Below are 20,000 nucleotides of genomic sequence, written 5' to 3' on the forward strand. Positions count from 1 at the left end.
TCATGATTATCCTAAGGTATTCTTATGCATTTTAGTACAATGGTGTTCATATAAAAAAAAAGTTATTAGGAATGGTTATTTTGAGAATAAATTAGCTCTGGTAACTTTTGACAATCTTCATAATAATTTCTTATCCGTAATAGTTTGCTGGATGACTTTTGTTGTTTTTGTGAAACAGAATAAGTAAAAACCATTATCTTATCTATTTAAAGATTGTTCACCTAACACAAATTCAATATATGGAAAGTCAGTTCTAAGAATAACAATCAATCCTAACACTTATGACATATCAATCATAATACTTCAGTTCTTATTACCGCAGTAAATGGTGTATGTCATGGAGTTAAATACCTTCAAGTAATGCCTACGGTAAATCGCGTGAGGTGCACTGATGGCATTACACCCCACTCCCCAGCTGGCCCTAAGTAGGAGACCCCTATAACGCCAACCAAAGTAATGTGAATAAATACCCAGTTGACAGAATTACTCTTAATCCATATACGAGCTATTCTGGTTATCTACTAACACGAAAATCGAATGTATAATTGTATTTTGATAAATATTTCAATACAGGAAAAGAAAAGACATTTCAAAGACGGTTTCCATAATATACTAAGGATAGAATAAAAATAATTACATGTTCAATGTGCATTGAAAGTAACAGCCTGCGGGAAAGAAAATTTTCCGCATATAAGCAGTTAAATCACCCACACACAATATCACCGCAGGCTGAAAATTATTCCTTGCTAGCACAACAGACAATCCACGTTCCATGTCTGGAAAAGACAGAATATTTCTGAGACAGTATATATTATTTTCCTTGTTAGACTTTTGATAGTTGCATATGATTATATAGATAAATAAATGTATTAGCCTATCGGTTCTGAGAACCGATAATTTTGGACGTCTATCTTTCCTCCAAAGCGTTGGATTAAATTTATAATTAGCGATAGTGGTAACCGCAATGGTGTTGGTAACTTGCCTTGTACTGCTATTCTATCCGAACAGTACGATAACCAATAGTTTAAAAATACTCGTAATTTCTTTTTCTTTCCCCCGGTTACAAGACATAAAGCTTTATACCACACTTGTGTTATCAATAAAAGAAAAAATTGATTTGACAGCACTCATAGTTTTTTTCTTCGCAACGTTAGGAGGATTATATTCGAGATGGATAGATTTATTTTTGGAATACAGCTATATTCTTTCGAACTCTCCTTTATCATACTTACATTAAAGGTTGCTTTTTCTAGCCCTATACTGCAGAGGAACCCTACTCTCTATGCGACCTATCATAATTAATTTTATCGGATACATTCCAAGACATTCAGCATTTCACACGGCATATTTCTCGTTTATTGTCACGATTAACATAGGCAAAAAACAGTGATAATGCCCTAGAGACAGGAAAATGGCCTAGAGACAGGACAATGCCCTAGCTGTGGCGTAGCAGGACAATGGCCTAGAGACAGGACAATGCCCTAGCTGTAGCGTAGCAGGACAATGACCTAGAGGCCTAGAGACTGGCCATATATACATATAATCAACGTCCAAGGCCCTCTCCACCCAAGCTAGGACCAGGGAGGGCCAGACAATGAAAAAGTAAACTAACCTGCACGACTGCATTGTGAAATTAACGTCTGTGTCTCCGATGGAGTATCTTTGTCCGTCAACTGAACAGACGGCGACGCCACAGTGGTCCGGGCTGAACCTGGTTAATTGAGGAATGTAGGACGCAACCTGCCAGTAAAGAAAACAAAAAAAAATTAAATCAAAACATATATTTGAAGTTAATAAGTTTGTGTATTAATGCAGTAAAATAGTTAAGAACTGTATGTATGAACTGTCATGATTTGAGCGTGGATGTATAGTAGCTTAAATATTTAAAAGTCTCTCGTGAATGGTAGAGGCAAGGGACAGGTCAATGTCCTAGAGACTGACCATATACACATATGATCAATGCCAAAGCCCCCTCTCCATCAACCTAGGATCAGGGAGGGCCAGGCAATGGCTGCTGATGACTTAGCATGTAGACCTTTAGCCTCTCCCACCCACCTCTCTAGTTCACAAGGATGATGAGGTTGTAAACACTACGAAAAACTATTGAGTTTGAGCGGGTCTCGAATTCCCATCCAGCAGACTCTCAGGCAAGGATGGTTCCTATTGGCAATAATGTTTAAGAAATACGTGCATAGAGGCCTCAAAATTTTAAGAATGCACACAATTATAGTTAAGAACAGTGAATATGATTGTACATTAGCTTGCATATGAAGACATGTAAAACAATTTGGATATGTTTATAATACCATAGAAGTCATTAACTGATTCTCAAATATGCTTATTCATTGACGGGAACTGTGTAGAATATATCAGAAAATGGCCAAGGTGAATATGAATGAATGTATAATTATTAGGACAGAGCCATAGGAGTATAATCATGCACACAACCAATAGAATATATAAAAGGTATGTATGATATCAGTAAGTAGAAATGTAAACGTGCAAAATAATTGCCTCAATTGTTTAAATGAATATACATTTGCTCCCCCCAAAAAGTCACTAAACATTTGTATAAATATTTGCCGTTATTGATTCACTAAACAAAGTATGAAACGTTTTTTCATTAATGGTTATTTGGATAAAAATGTCTTCTCTGATTATATCTACTGAATCTATTTATCTTTATTATATATGTTTTGACAATTCTTACACTGAAGGTAAGTGGAAACACAATACGGAATTAATGAAGGTAAACAAGAAAACACAAACTGGAAATACTGCAGGTAAGCAGAAACACAATACGGAATTATCGAAGGTAAGTGGAGACACAATACGGAATTACTGAAGGTAAGTGGAAACACAATACGGAATTACTGAAGGTAAGTGGAAACACAATACGGAATTACAGAAGGTAAACAAAAAACACAATATAGAATTATTGAAGGTAAACAGAAACACAATACGGAATTACTGTAGGTAAAAAAAAAAAAAAACACAATATGGAATTACTGAAGGTAACCAGAATTACTTACTTACGGGGACCAGAAACACTCATTTGAGGTGACCAGCAACACAATATGGAGTTACTGAAGGTAATCAGAAACACTTATGGTGACCAGAAACACAACACGGAATTACTGAAGGTGACAATATTGAAAGTATCCAGAAACACAACACGGAATTACAGAAGGTAACAATGAACACAACACGTAATTATTTGAAGTAACTAAAATAAAATAACAAAATAGAATTACGCAATTATTTAAAGTATTCGAAATTATTAAACGTAACTATAGACACGAATAAAGGCGTTTGTTGGAAAGAGCATCCAATTAATCTTATATAATATATAGACTTTCTATTATCAGTTATTTAATGCTTTCTATTGACGACGACTACACGATAATTGAAATGAAGTTCTGAATTTGATGAAAGATTAAAAAAAACAAATATATCGCAGCTATCAATTTATAGTACTGCAGTAAAACAAAAAGTCAGAGTGAAACTATTCCTGTTTATTCACAGCATATTTACAACCAACACATATATCGTAATGAATAAATTATCAAGAGAAACTATATATATATATATATATATATATATATATATATATATATATATATATATATATATATATATATATATATAATATATATATATATATATATATATATATATATATATATATATATAATATATATATATATATATATATATATATATATATATATATTATATATATCTATATATCTACATACATACATACATACATACATACATACATATATATATATATATATATATATATATATATATATATATATATATATATATATATTTGCATATATATATCCATATATATATATTTACATATACATATATATATTATATATATACATATATATATACATATATATATATATATATATATATATATATATATATATATATATATATATATCAAAATATACATATATATATATATATATATATATATATATATATATATATATATATATATATATATATATATATATATATATATATATATATATATATATATACATATATATACACAAAAAGAACAATGATACACCCAGTCAATACCAAAAATATTTTCGAAAACCATATGTTGGGGCAAAGACCTACACGAAAAAAAATCTTTGTAAATACTTAATAATGTGATTTTCAAAGCTGCTAAACTTGATCTTATCCATTAAACAATTATTAAATTTACTTTTAGAATAGGTACTTAGCAAGACTAACCCTTTGAAACTATCTCGAAAGGCTATTCAAATTTACATGTAAAAGGGCGAGAGAAATTCGAAAATTATCAACCTTGGAAGATTTCTTACTCCTCGATATGAACTGAAGAGACAAGGAGGTTGCAAATAAAAGTTTATCATAAGTTGCCGCCATAACTATTTATTTCCTTTTTCGAAAATAACGCAACACGTCTAAGAACTCCCCAATTTTAACATGATTTATGCAGACTCATCAACACGAATTATATTCCAGACTATTATTACATCATCTAACTCTATATTGATTCATATGTGAATTATCTTGAATAAAAAAAGCTTCCTGATATCGTAAAATGAAAATATTCATACGTACCTCAATTGATATCAATTTCAGATTACATTTTGACCACCATATATTGGAAAATTACATTGTATAATTTTTAATGTATTTCAGAATTAACATTTAACCAACATATATTTAAAAGGGCAAAAGGGATAGCATATTTTCTTTATGCTTTATACCATACATGTATGAATCTATGCCAAATGTTCAATTAATACCAGCATTAATGAATGTAATAAAATAAGAGGGTAATATCCAGGTATCATTATGAAAAATATTGAAGGTAAAATGATTACAAATATAATCAAAACAACTTGAAGACTTACATAAATGGGAGTAGTAAGTTGTCTGAAACCATCTTACATGGAAAAGTAAAACAGGACAATAAAATAAAAAAAAAATGTAGATAAGAATGGGAAATAACATTTGCTTCTAAATATAATCCCTATAAGATTCATTTTTTTTATTGCTTATAATGTGCTATTTTTCATACATACGTACAGCTGGACACTAGAATTCCTGGCACACCTCTCTCTGAAGAAGTGCACCCTGTCACAACCTTACTGCGCTGCGAGTTCCTGTGTTTAGCCCCACCCACCATCTCTGCTTTCTCTCCCTACATCATCTGTTTGGTAACTTGCTATGCAGTGAAGGTGTGACAGGGTGCATTTCATCAGAGCGAGGTGCGCCAGGATTTCCTGTGTCCAACTGTAAATGTATATGCATTCTCTCTCTCTCTCTCTCTCTCTCTCTCTCTCTCTCTCTCTCTCTCTCTCTCTCTCTCTCTCTCTCTCTCTCTCTCTCATACACACGCACACGTATATATATATATATATATATATATATATATATATATATATATATATATATATATATATATATATATATATCTATCTATCTATCTATCTATCTATATATATATATATATATATATATATATATATATATATATATATACTGTATATATATAAATATATATATATATTTATATGAATATATATATATATATATATATATTTATATGATATATATATATATATATATATATATATATATATATATATATATATATATATATATATATGTACATACATACATACATATATATATATATATATATATATATATATATATATATATATATATATATATATATATATATATATATATATATAGATGTTTATATGAATATATATATATATATATATATATATATATATATATATATATATATATATATATATATATTCATATGAATATATATATATATATATATATATATATATATATATATATATATATATATATATATATATATATAACCTACGTTTACGAGTGTATATACATAATCACATTTAAAATATAGGGGTACACAAATGTGATACACCTATGAAGTCACATACATACGTGAATATAACCCCAATATACATACATGGAAAGTCTTATGTATGTAAATAATCCATTCTGATGTATAAATATAAGTGAACTGAATGCCCATTAGAGCATTAAAAAAAAAAAAAGAACACCAACGAGAGTGGTTTTGTGCAAAGCAGTGTCAGGAAAAAAAAACTACGTTCGTGTGTCTTACCTTGCCATGTTGTGAAATCTACGCAGCACACCAAAGAATAAAAAAGCACTGTCATTATTGCAATTTTAAAGAAATACTAATAATGTGAGTTATGGAAACTGACATTGATATGTTTTTTTTCTACTTCCATCGATAAATAAAGGAATTATAGTTTTCATGAAATGTCCAAAAAGTTTGTAATGAAAGAAGATAGTGAGTTGTAAAATTTTGTATATTAACTAATACTAATTAATGATTTTCAGAGATAATTAGCGTTTTATATTCATTCACTTTGATGGGAAAGATCACTCCCATTGATTTTTTTTTTAGATGAAAATTTATCCTTGGTTTGAATAGTTTTAAATGCAAGCATTTGTTTTCAAAACAAAAATGGTTTAGGTGTTGATATGAATAAGTATAATCACTGTTCTGTCTCCAAATATCTCCGAACATTAAAGCATGGAAAGTAATAATAAAACTATAGCCCAGTTGCTTCACACAAAATGGGGAACTATAGCAAATATATCCAAAAGGTCATTTCTTTTCAGTCTCATAAAGACCCAATGAAATGAAAAAACCAAATTTCAATAGGCTTAGACACACGAGCAAGTAATTTGGGAGTTCTTGTGTAGTGTACCGCCAGATTATTGTACAAAATAAAATAATCTTGTTTAATATTAACACAGTGATATTTTTTAATCTGATCTTTAAGAAATCTCTTTAGATAAGATTTCTTGTGCATTTTGATTTAAGTGTGTATGGATACTTTGCCAATTCACTGTAGTCAAAAACGATACATATACTGACATAACATCTAATATAATGTTAAATTTATGTGACTTCAAAAGCGGCGTAAATGTGCAATAATACAAAGTAAGAAAATTGCTAAATGAAAATCACTGAGCACTTTTTAAAAGCTGTGCTGTTGCATAGAATTCAAAATACAATTTCCGAGGAAATAAATTCCATTAGGTTGGAACATTTATACCTTTTACTAGCCCAGAACCGAAGAAAACACAGAAAAGGAAACAGTTATTTTCTAAAGGATGTATTAAGAGTTTTCTCTTCCCAACTCTCATTGAAAAAATCCTAATACGCAAAATTTATACAATGAATCAATGCCCCATATGTCATATTCTGTTGTATCAAAATTCATTTTAAAAAGTGTATGCAAGTTAGATTATAAAATCACGAGGGTTCTAAATATCAAAATCGGCTAAAAAAAAATCATGCATTAAAAAAATCATGTGTTCTCTCACTCCTGCATGATAATATCTCTCACAGCGTATTAAGCTGCAAAAAAAAAAAAAAAAAAAAAAAAAAAAAAAAAAAAAATAACAATTGACAAGTAAATATCGAATTATCTAAAGTAGTCAAAATTTCTAATTACTACAGAAAAACACGCAGAACACCAAGAGACTTGTGAACATAAGTGATTACTTATCATTCGGCTGGTTTCTCTGGCGTCTTCTCCTGTTTGTGCCCGTTTGTTGAAGACCTGGGGTTCGGACCTTCCAATATGGTGTTATGGATTTCTATTAAATGACTTATAATGAATAATAGTAAACTCAGATCTTTTTAAATTTAGGGAGATATAATTCTATTTATTTCGATAAATTTTATTTGTTTGTAATGTGATTTTGGGTTATGTGGCCCAGCGTTGGGGCAACGAAAGACATTTAGAGCAGAGGGATGAAAGGGGGGAAATAAAAAATTGAAGTAGCTGGACAAGAAGGAAGAAAGGAAGCAGAGATATAGGTAAAGTAGAAGACTGAAAAGTGGAAGACAACTAAGGGTCGACGGATCGCTGTAAAGCCCCTTAAGTAATCCCTGTAGTTAACATTATCGTTTGCATGATATAAAACAAGTTCAAAATGAAACAGTTTCTTACCGAATATAACGGTAAGATTCTAATGCCTGGGCATCAAGATTCATTTGGAATTTTCTTGGTAAGTTGATTAAATATTCTGGGTTGATACCAGACTAAAGTGGTAATTGCAAATGGATGCGACATGAAGAACATGTCTTACTTAAAGCTATCCGTTAAATTGTGGTGCCCATTGCAAAGTTTTCTAGCGAGATTCTAAATTACTGAAAACAAGATTCAGGCATAACTGAAACGTTAATTGAAATTATTATCGACATGCATTATCATAAGATATCACGACTTTAGCTGATTTTTCTATACGATAAACCCATTGAAATATTAACCCTTAAATTTAAAGTATGTTACATAGTTACAAGTGTCTTTAATTTTATTGCCAATTTTGTCAGGTTAATTCAAAGTTTCTTGACAAGGGGGGCTAACCTGATAGAAAACCGACTAAAGAAAACAGGTTTCTGTCGTAACCAATTTGAGGTATAACTAACTGAAACGTTCTGATTTGCTTGTTTTGATGGTAACAAGATTTAGATAAAATTGTAGACAAAATTAATCCTAAAAAAATTTTGAAATTACCAGTAAGGTATGTTATTCAATCCATAGCTTGTGTTACCTTTAATTTATCCATTTCAGTGGTACTGACTACGCTATGAGAAGTTTTCTGTAAAGGACACCAAAAATAGAAAACGGACTTGTGTGTCTAAAGCTTAAGGCTTAACTAAAAGGAATTTATCATGCTTTATAAACGAATAGGAATCAACTTGGTGAGCTAAATGGTAAAAGAACTTCAACGAATTTTTCTATAAATTGAATATAAAGCCAACTATGCTATTACTCCAAGGTTCACGGACCTTCAAGGTATAATATTTATTCATTCACATGCAAAGCAAATAAGACATGAAAATTATTACTTATTGCTACCCCTTTCAATGAAAGACAACATTTAGACAGATAACATGAGAGGAAAAAATCGTAAATCATCGTGGGAAGAAGAACGAGGCTATAAAAGAGCTTAGTTGACCTAATACATTACGTTTTTATAAAGAAAGATCCCTATGACTTAGGATCGATTGAGTGGAAGCTAGAATTACGGGCAGCAACATAAACGATGATTGGCGTAACGCTATGAAGTGTATTGTGCAAGTGTACAAAGCCACTGAGTCAGTGATTCTTTTTTTTTTTTATTCAATATAAGCTAACTCTTGACATAGCAAGCAATGGGCAAACAAAGCAGTGACAGTTTATATTGTTGAACAATCATTCTCTTAAATATTTTTTTAGATGACATTCAGCTGACACAAATATTTATTTAGGAAAATAGTAGTTTTACCGTTTAAAAATTAATGAAATTGCTAAAAGGGCAGTCTAAATCTGTCTATTAGTTTAACAGTCTGTCCTCTGTCTTACTACGGTTGATGTAGTGAAAACACGATTTTGATGTATGTCTGTCTGACAATGATACCCTTATGATAAAAATTTTGAGAATCTTATCCCTTGATCTTCTTGTTCCCTTGCCTTTACAAAATGCATCTTACGAAATTAAATAAATCCGATTTATTTTCCCAGCGAAAACCAATTTTCATCTAGTGCAAAATGACGAAGTCTATAAATATAAAGGAAATAATGGGATAGAATCCAACAGTAAGAGAAACTTGTCTATTATGAAATGCTTTGAGGGGGTAATGATTCAGCACCAGGGACCGGGGAGGACATTCACCACCAATTTGCAACTGGGGAACACCACATAATTCTACTATGAAATAATATCTAGGAAATAAGACAGCTTACAACTGTCTTGAATGAACTCAAAGATCTTTATATATTTCCAGCTTAAACAAAATGCTAATCCTCTTGAAGAATGGCCAACTATAGAGCTTAAAGGTTTCAAAGGACGCTCATGAATGGCAGAGGTAAATGACAGTGACATTGCCTTAGCAAGCAGGACAATGCCTAAGACACTGATCAGGTATACATATGATCAGCGCCCAAGGCCCCTCTCCAACAAAGCTAGAACCAGAGAAGCCCAGGTAATGACTGCTGATGACCCAGCAGATAGACCTATAGGCTCCTCTAAACGCCCCATCCTTAGCTCACAAGAATGGCGAGGTTGCAGAAACCAAAGGAACTCACGAATTTGAGCAGGACTTGAACCCCAGTCTGGCGTTCACCAGTCAGGGACGTTACCAAATCGGTCACCACAACCCACAAGCCCCGTATGACACAATGTACATAGTGTCTTTTCTGAAATACTTTCTGCTTTTTAGCTGCCCAATCTTTTTCAAAATTATGTTTTATTTCCTCAGTAGCGTGGGGATACTTTATATGCAAAGCACTCTGACTAGCACTTTGGGTGATTTAGCAATATATTCACTGTTTTGGTTAAGCTATGTAATAATAATAATAATAATAATAATAATAATAATAATAATAATAATAATAATAATAATAATAATAATAATAATAATAATAATAATAATAATAATAATAATAATAATAATCTCATCCACTTCATATATAAAACAAAATTTTCGGCAAGAAGTCATTGACACCTGGAGTTTTCAATACTTATTTTACGAGAAGATAATTGGATGCTCTTTCCAAATGTCTACTACCTAAAGCAGCCTAATGAATGGGTAAAAGACAACCTCTAAGCTACAGAGATAATTCCAGCTCTATCTGAAATTATCAAATCTTATGGATAGACGAGATTTAACAGATGGTGCTATAATGCATTCCACTGTACAGACTCAGTTGAAACAAAATCATTCCCATGCGGTGCCAGTTATAGAAATGAGTTAAACAATCTTGATGTCTTGTAAATTTCATGGGCTCTGGCCGCAAAGCTTTGCACAAAGTAGCCAGTTGTGGTTGTGATGGTAGGGATATAGATATCGATTATTTCCGTAGACGGTGATACCTATTTAAAGAAAATGCATGCATGACTTTGGTTTAATACCAAATTAGGTTGATGGCTGTTTTTTCCGGTCCTATACAGCAGGAGAACCCCAATCTCTACAGGTTGGCTACTCTGTGCAAAGGTTTGCGAGATGTTACATCATGGTTGGAGGCGTGGTGACATGACTCAAAGAACTAACGGAAATGTGCATGATATACATGAATGGATCATAGAAAAGACTTTATAGAAAAAAAAATATCGAATCAATAACAGCTACAGAGGGATAATATTCTACAACTCCCGAGTTACGAATAAATTGATCTTAGATGAATCTACAAACTTAAATGAACAAGACACGGGTCAAAACATATTTACACACCGTATCTCCATCTGATACGAGGCGTTCTAAAAGCTGACAAATAGAGACAAATAAGGGAGAAATATTCAAGAAGAGTAAAGTAAAAGCTCTTCATGTGTGTGAAAGGGGGTATCGCAAGAAACCATTTCCTGGCGCCCTCCAGCATTTTCCTGACAAACTTTGTGCCATGTACCTAATACTCTTACCGTACTAGTGCAAAATTGAAGTCCAGCATGTTAGTTAATGCTACATCACACGAATGGACATAGTAGAATAGCAAGTTCTTTAGGATGACGTTACAGGGCTGAATATAAGCAAATGGGACGTTCTGTAACGTGGTGTTACAGCAAAAGAAACCATTTTAAGTGATGTCATTGGAATGGACATAGATAAACAGGGAGTTCGTTGACGTGACGACACAGGAATGGAAATGACTTAAGGTGACATAACAGGAATGGACATAGGTAAACAGGAAGTTCTTCGGCGTAACGTTACAGGATTGGACACTATTTTAAGTGGCATCAAAGTTATGGACACAGATAAATCGGACGTTCATTAAGGTGACATTACAGGAATGGAAACTATTTTGGGTGGAATCACTGGAATAAACATAGGCAAATAGGAAATTCTTTAAGGTAATGTTACGGGAATGGAAACTATTTTAGGTGGTGTCACAGGAATGGACATGAACAATTCCAATATTGGCAGAAAATTGGAAAAATGCTGGAATTCGCCATAGAACACATTTCATGTAACACTGAAACCCCATTGAAAAACACTGTTGATAAAAATGAAAATATATTTGAAAAACACGTAAAGCTTTGAAAGTATCAATCAATGAAAACTTATAACCATATCCACTTGGGGACAGCCAGTCAAGCAGCAGTGCTTTGTAAAGAAACAATAAAAAATATAGAAGTATTGATGTGTCAAAACCTGTAAAATACCCAGACTGACCTTCCCGTCCGTCAGTGTTTTGACAGACCAATAGAATTCCTCTATATAGGCGGTGAAATCGTGCCAGTCCGGGATCACAAACTGGTGCCTCAGAGCTCTGGATATGAGGACGATGTTGTCTTGGATGACTCTGGCGTTGAGGGAGATGGAAATGATTGGGTTATTCTGGTACATTTGGAAAAGGAAAACCATTGATAAGTTAAGGATACTGACATTTGGATTTTAATATATATATCCTGCATATGCTGTATAGATAGATAGAAAGATAGATAGATAGAGATAAAGATAGATAGAGAGAAAGATAGATAGATAGATAGATATTGTATAAAGTCCCACTCCTGACCGAAGTAGATGTATATTATATACAATATAAAGTAATACCCATTTGGGTGTGCTATTCTTAAATTGCCCAAACTATCTTCGATTGCAATTCAATAAAAATACAAGTGGTAAGATAAGAAAGTTACAATTTTGCAGGAGAATAGAATTATCATTTCCAATCTGGAACAAGAAATAACTTTAAAACACTCTTTTATTATCATCAATTAAAGTAAGCTAAGTCAAGTGTAGATTTCTAAAAGGTGCAATCATGTTATTGAATCTTCTTACTGTCACCAGGTGCGAGTTACCTGCGAAAAATAGAAATTTTAATTACGAAAATCTAAAAAAATTCCTTGTTAAACCTCTTCAAGAAAAAGGGATTTTCTTTCAAGAATTCATATAGATATTTGAAATAGGAATATATGAAACGTTATTAAATATATTTCTACATTTTCATCGAAACTTTCTAGAATCTTGAGTTTATAGATTTGATAATAGGATAAAAAGGTACTAGAAATGCTCCTCAAGATATTTGAGTATTCTGAATGCATACCTGACGTATTAAATGGTATATTTAGTAGGCACTTATGATACAGAACCTAATCACGCTGCATTATGATGACATGAGTGAACAGTATAGTGTCCGCAAAAAAGATAGAAAAATTAATCACACAACAAAATGCCAATTAATCATCGTAAATCGTAAATACTTTAAAACATAAATAAAGAAAGGAAGCAAAAAGACACACAGGATATAATATGAGAGAATAAAGGAGCATATTACACACAACAATGGTAAATGTGCAGAATCATACGGCCATATCTCATTCCTCTGAGCAAGAGAAGGTGATTCTATAAGGACACGAAATGGCCCCATTTCATGCAACTCAAGATGGTCGTGTTTTGTGTTGGTGTGCTCCGGATTTCCGTCTCTGTTGGAATTGGATTTTAAATGCATTTTCTGTTATGTTAGAGTTGGGTGAATGGCGTGATTACAGGAGTGAAGTAGCCGTAATTGATAATGTCTATACTTGTCCTATTTAAATTGTTGATGGCTATATATATATATATATATATATATATATATATATATATATATATATATATATATATATATATATATATATATATATGTATATGTATATATATACATATATATGTATATATATATATGTATATACATATATATACATATATATGTATATATATATATATATATATATATATATATATATATATATATATATATATATATATATATATATATATATATACACAAACATATACACAGTATATATATATATATATATATATATATATATATATATATATATATGTATATATATATATATATATATATATATATATATATATATATATATATATAGTATATATGCACACATATATATACAATATATATATATATATATACATATATAAAAATGTATATACATGTATATGTATATATATTTATACTTATATATATATATATATATATATATATATATATATATATATATATATATATATATATATACACACACATATGTATATATATATATATATATATATATATATATATATATATATATATATATATATATATATTGATTTATTATTAGTTAAATGTTCCAGTATTAGTACAGCATGTGTATGCATGTAAGAATATCCATTAACCAGAGTAACTACAGCTATATTACCGTTCCATAAATTAAACACAGAGAGAAAAAAAAATGCTTACTTGATGTACTGTTTAATGTAACGCAGAATTCTCTTGAAGTTAGATAAAGGAAAAGTGCACAAGCTCGCAATGCCATCAAACAATAATACTTTTGGTTAGAAGGGAAAACAAAACACTGCAGATATATACCAAGAATTCCAGGCATGGCAGCAGCAATACAGTGGCAATTAAAAAACAAAAACATATGGCAGATTGCTCTGAAAGTGTCGAGTGGTAAAGCAAGCTGCTGGAAAGGGCTGTACTATAATGTGCAGGTTGTTGAATATACGGTGGAAGTAAACGTAGCTGTTTTAGGTGCGTTCTCTTCAAAGAAATGCCACACGAGCGCGCCTTCTGACATCTTCTGTCATCTCCCCGACAGACATTTGAGCCCAGTAACCTGTACTTTTCTTTGCAGGAGCAACAGCAAAGTGTATAAGTTCTTGACGAGATTGCATTCCACTTTGCCATGTACATTTGCTACTTGGGATCAAAGCTTGGCGGAGAGATGCTTAAAGATGCCATCTTAAACGCACTCTTGAGGCAAGTGTACCATCATTTCGATTTTCACCAAAACTATTGCAATCGATTCTATAAATATAATGCTATGTTACTGTTATTCATACTTTTTATGGGTTAGCTGATTCCTAGAACTTTAATAACTAATTTTCTAGCAGAGTCAATGACAAGAATGTTCTGGTGCTTCCGTTTTGATTGTGATTTGTGTTGCCTTGTATGATTTTTTTTAAGCAATTTAAAAAATGAAAATAGATTTAAGTTTTTCCTGGTATGAAACAGGTTGTTGTATTTTTTGGCTTTTAATATGATTTATTTAAATTTCAGGATGGTGTAATTATAAACATAATATTATGTAAATCAGGATTAATCTTAATAACAATTTATATAAATCAAATGAAACACAAAGTGATTGAGAAGAAAATATTATAAGATGGGCTATATCGGGAAACATAAATTTACTATTATCGTATTTATTAATAGTGCTACTTTAGGTAATAAGCCATTTTGCATTTAACCACATTTTCACATCAATCATATATATATATATATATATATATATATATATATATATATATATATATATATATATATATATATATATATACATATATATACATATATATATATATATATATATATATATATATATATATATATATGTATATATATATATATATATATATATATATATATATATATATATATATATATATATATATATATATATATATACTGTGAATATACTTTTTTAAAGGATTTCAAATTTCAGCTAAAATTCCACCAAAAATTCAAAGCATCACTGGAAGACAAACCAAGAAATTCCTTGCATCAACTTCTACAATAAAACGCCACTTCGTCTAAACCTTCTATTTTAGTCTAGTTCGTCTAATAAACTGCCTAAGACTTTCCCAGCTTGGCTCTACTTTATAGGCCATCTAATTTAGCTTATCAAGTTTCCTAAAATAGGATTTCCTTCTCTAAAATGTGTACTACAGACAGCTTGGTCGATTTTAACCATAATGAATGTAGCTCCTCTTACAAGTAGGTCATGCACAGGGAATTGAAAAAGTAATAAGTTTACAGCTTGCAAGCAATGGTTGCATATATATGAATATATATACATACATATATGCATATGCATATATATATATATATATATATATATATATATATATATATATATATATATGCATATATATACATATATATATGTACAAATAAATATATATATAAATATTTATATATATATATACATATATATATATGTACAAATAAATATATATATAAATATTTATATATATATATACATATATATATATATATATATATATATATATATATATATATATATATAAATATTTATATATATATACATATATATATATATATATATATATATATATATATATATATATATATATATATATATATATGTGTATATACATATATAGATATGCATATATGTATATACATATATAAATATGCATATATATATATATATATATATATATATATATATATATATATATATATATTACGTATACATTCATACATACATATATACTTATATATAATGTACATTAAATTTATACATATATGTATAAATACACACATATATATACACGATCAATAAACAGCAGCAAGACTCGTTCTCAAGAGCATTTTTAAACAGTTTTCCGACAGCGTTGCGTACTTCTTGAACTGACATCTGTTGAGCCATCTGGTGGTGGGCGAAGTGATCGGAGCGCGGTGGGAAGGCGACCCGTTGACTGAGGGGCTCTGTGAGCGAGATCTCTGGTGCCTGTGGCTGTGATATTTTCAATGTTGACAATAGGGCGGAAAAAATGGCTACTTTTTTGTGTTCTTCTTTCTGGGTGTTTTTTTTTTTTTTAAAAAAGTTTTTATATTGACTAGATACTATAAAAATTGGTATTTTAATTTTTTTCCTTCTTTGTGGATACCTTTAAAACGGTTTTTATATTGACTATATGCTATAAAAATTGATATTTTTCTGATCTTATTCTTTCTGGATGTCTTTAAAAAGTTTTTATATTGACTACATACAATAAAAATGTATATTGTTTTTACATGGGAAATTGCGTAAAATTGTAATATAATTAATACTTTATATTTTCTTATGTCCTCAAAAATGTTATATTGACTAAATACTTCTAAAAAAACTTATTTTTTACATGAAAAATTGCAACAAAACTGCTACTTGTTATTTTCATCCTTTTTTTTTTTGCATTGACTAAATACTTTAAAAACAATTAATATTCTTTCTCTTGCTTTCAACATTGAAAATTGAGAAAACTTGCAACAAAATTGCTATCTCTTTATTATCTAAATTTTCTAAATCTAAAATTATAGACTAAAAATGTAAAAAATCTATTTTTTTCTCATATGGAAGATGACGAAAGAATAATGACAAAAAGGCCCTTTCTGTTGTCTTTTTTTAAAAGTCTTAAAACTCTTAAACACTGCCTAACTTTTATAAAATCTTGTAATCAAAAGTCTCTGCTTTCATATAATTCTTTGAATAAAATACCATAATGGCTGACAATGTAGAGAAAATCTTATAATTTTTTCCAGATAAAATTCCTGAACAAAACATTTTCTTTATTCTCTTTCAATTTGTAAAAAATAAAATATTTTACCAATGTTAGAAAAAGGGCAAAATATATGATAGTTTTCATAATTTTCAATGTCGTAAAAATATCAAATTATCTGAAAAAGTATAAAATAGAAGCCATGAATTAAAAGTTTTCTTTATTCTCTTTCAATTTATAAAAAAAAAAACTCGTCTCAATGTTTTCATAATGTTCAGTACTATAAAAATTTCAAATTATCTGAAAAAAAAAAAAAAAAAATAGAAGCCACGAATAAGATTTTTTCTTCATTTTCCTTCAGTTTCTAAAACCAAAATGACAGCCAAACGGAATTTTCCTTATATCGATTTTTCCTTTTTAAATATCTCAAAATCTCATTAATACAATGATAAATTAGTAGTTTTTTTTGCGTAATCTTAATTTCATAAAAGACTTCCATATTTGCAATGACTAGTTAATGATAAAAGGATTATATTTTCATTTGATGTTACCTAAACTTTCGATCAGGTCGACATGGCTATCTCACCCAAAAATAGATTTTTCCTACGTCAAAATCCGTTAAAAAAATATATTTAACTCAATTTTCTATTTGTCTATCTATTCATTTGCAAATCTCATATCAACGATTTTATAAGGGATATTATAATTCATTTTTGGCTTTTTAGTGTCCTGAAAGCTGAAAAAAATTAACAAAATATCATCATTCCCTTTGGAAATAAAAAAAAAATGTGATTCTGATATTTGTAAAATGACGATAAAATATCTTTATACTTCTATGATGAGAAAAAGGTGTATTACTCAGTTTCTAGAGAATTACACAATGATAAAACACCATTTTACTTCCATCTTTAATCTACTAAAAGAATAAAAAAAAAATGGAAAAATTATATTCGTACTATGCACTTTAATTTGCTAGATAATATATGTTGAAATGTCTCTAAAGAAAATATTTTCAGTATCTTTTAGTGTCTACATTAATTATTTTAACAATAGGACGTTATCTTTATATATAATAACATCAAACTCTTATTCAAAGTGAAAAAAAAATCTTTGGAATTTTCCATTTATTTTATAGGAAATTTAACTTTAATTTTCAATGTTAATTAATTGGAAGTTTTCACAATGATACTGACTAAATAAAATTAAAGGTTATTTATATATATCTCGCAGTTTTAACAAGGCTTTTTTTTTAATTCCACAGTGAAATTGAAAGAAAAAATTGTATATGTTATCTAGTTTTTCTTTTAATATAAAACTTCACAAACGAATGGTGCTTTCGTATCAGATAAAAAAAAAAAAAAAAAAAAAAAAAAAAATGAATCATCGATTACGTATTCCTTAAAAAATATTAACATTTTACTCATGAATATTTATCATTGGCTAATTTTTCGAGTTTTCAAATTGCAAAGACTTACATTTAGCTTTCATTGCTGATTCAGCAATATTCAAATTTCGTATGTAATTTACCAACATTCAGTCGACCAGACCTTACATTCTCCTACATGGAAGCCTCACCAACAGCTTGTTAGCCCACCTTACATACAATGAGCATTCACAATTCCTGACTATTGATCCACTTTTCTTCTAAAATTTGTCACTTCATCAACTTAGTACTTCCAGGTCTCTATCTAATCTTGGCTACAATGACCTGAGAATTATATATCACTATTTAAAATAGTACTTCCAGGTCTCTATTTAATTTTGGTTACAATGACTTGAGAATTATACACCATTACCAACTTCGTACTTCTAAGTCTCTATCTAACCTTGGCTACAATAACTTGAGAATCATACATCGCTATAAAGTTAGTACTTCCAGATCTCTATTTAATTTTGGTTATCATGACCTGAGAATCATACACCATCATAAAGTTAGTAATTCCAGGTCTCTATCTAATCTTGGCCACAATGACCTGAAAATTATACACCATTATAAAGTTAGTACTTCCAGGTCTCTATTCAATTTTGGTTATAATGACTTGAGAATTATTATACACCATTATAAAGTTAGCCCTTTCAGGTCTCTATCTAAGCTTGACTACAATGACTTGAGAATTATAAACCATTACACTACATTTCTTCCAATTCATTTGCTTAGATAAGATGGCGCTCCATCCAATATATCTTGCCTTACACTAAAGTCGAAGATAATTCATATTAACAAATTTTACATTTGTTTCATTTTAGATTTACGTGGAACAACATCTGTACAAATTCAATCTTGTTAGACACATTTCTCATCGTCTTTAATAGTGAAGCCAAGGTGAAATTCAGTGTTGAATTAACAACACCTAAATTAAGACAATTCCTATAGTCTTTATAGTAGTTCACTACCATAAAGACTATAGGAATCATGTCAATTTAGGCGTAGTTAATTCAATATTGAATTTAACCTTGGCTTCTATATCAAAGACGACAAGAAACGTGTCTAACAACAGAATTTACACATGTATTTTCGAGATCTCGTTGTGATTTCGCTAGTTAATAAGGAATGTATGTTGTTAGGGTTATGGTCTGAATAAATAGTTCTGAAACTTTAGCGATTCTAGGCAAGCCGGCAGCCTCTAATAATCACTGGCTTCTA

General features: G+C 29.7%; 1 protein-coding gene across 4 annotated transcripts in view; it reads right to left on the reverse strand.

Moving 5' to 3' along the window:
* LOC137638048 (glutaminase kidney isoform, mitochondrial-like) overlaps window positions 1–20,000 on the reverse strand; it is a 480,442-nt gene that overhangs the window by 275,973 nt on the left and 184,469 nt on the right. For all 4 annotated transcript variants that reach the window (XM_068370139.1, XM_068370142.1, XM_068370138.1 and 1 more), the window contains 3 exons: window positions 16,501–16,614; window positions 12,248–12,377; window positions 1,613–1,740 (listed from right to left, as the gene is read on the reverse strand). In XM_068370139.1, the coding sequence (XP_068226240.1) occupies window positions 1,613–1,740; window positions 12,248–12,377; window positions 16,501–16,614 (372 nt within the window). The remainder of the gene's footprint in view (window positions 1–1,612; window positions 1,741–12,247; window positions 12,378–16,500; window positions 16,615–20,000) is intronic.

Source organism: Palaemon carinicauda, chromosome 3 (assembly GCF_036898095.1).
Source record: "Palaemon carinicauda isolate YSFRI2023 chromosome 3, ASM3689809v2, whole genome shotgun sequence".
Taxonomy (NCBI): Eukaryota; Metazoa; Arthropoda; class Malacostraca; order Decapoda; family Palaemonidae; genus Palaemon; species Palaemon carinicauda.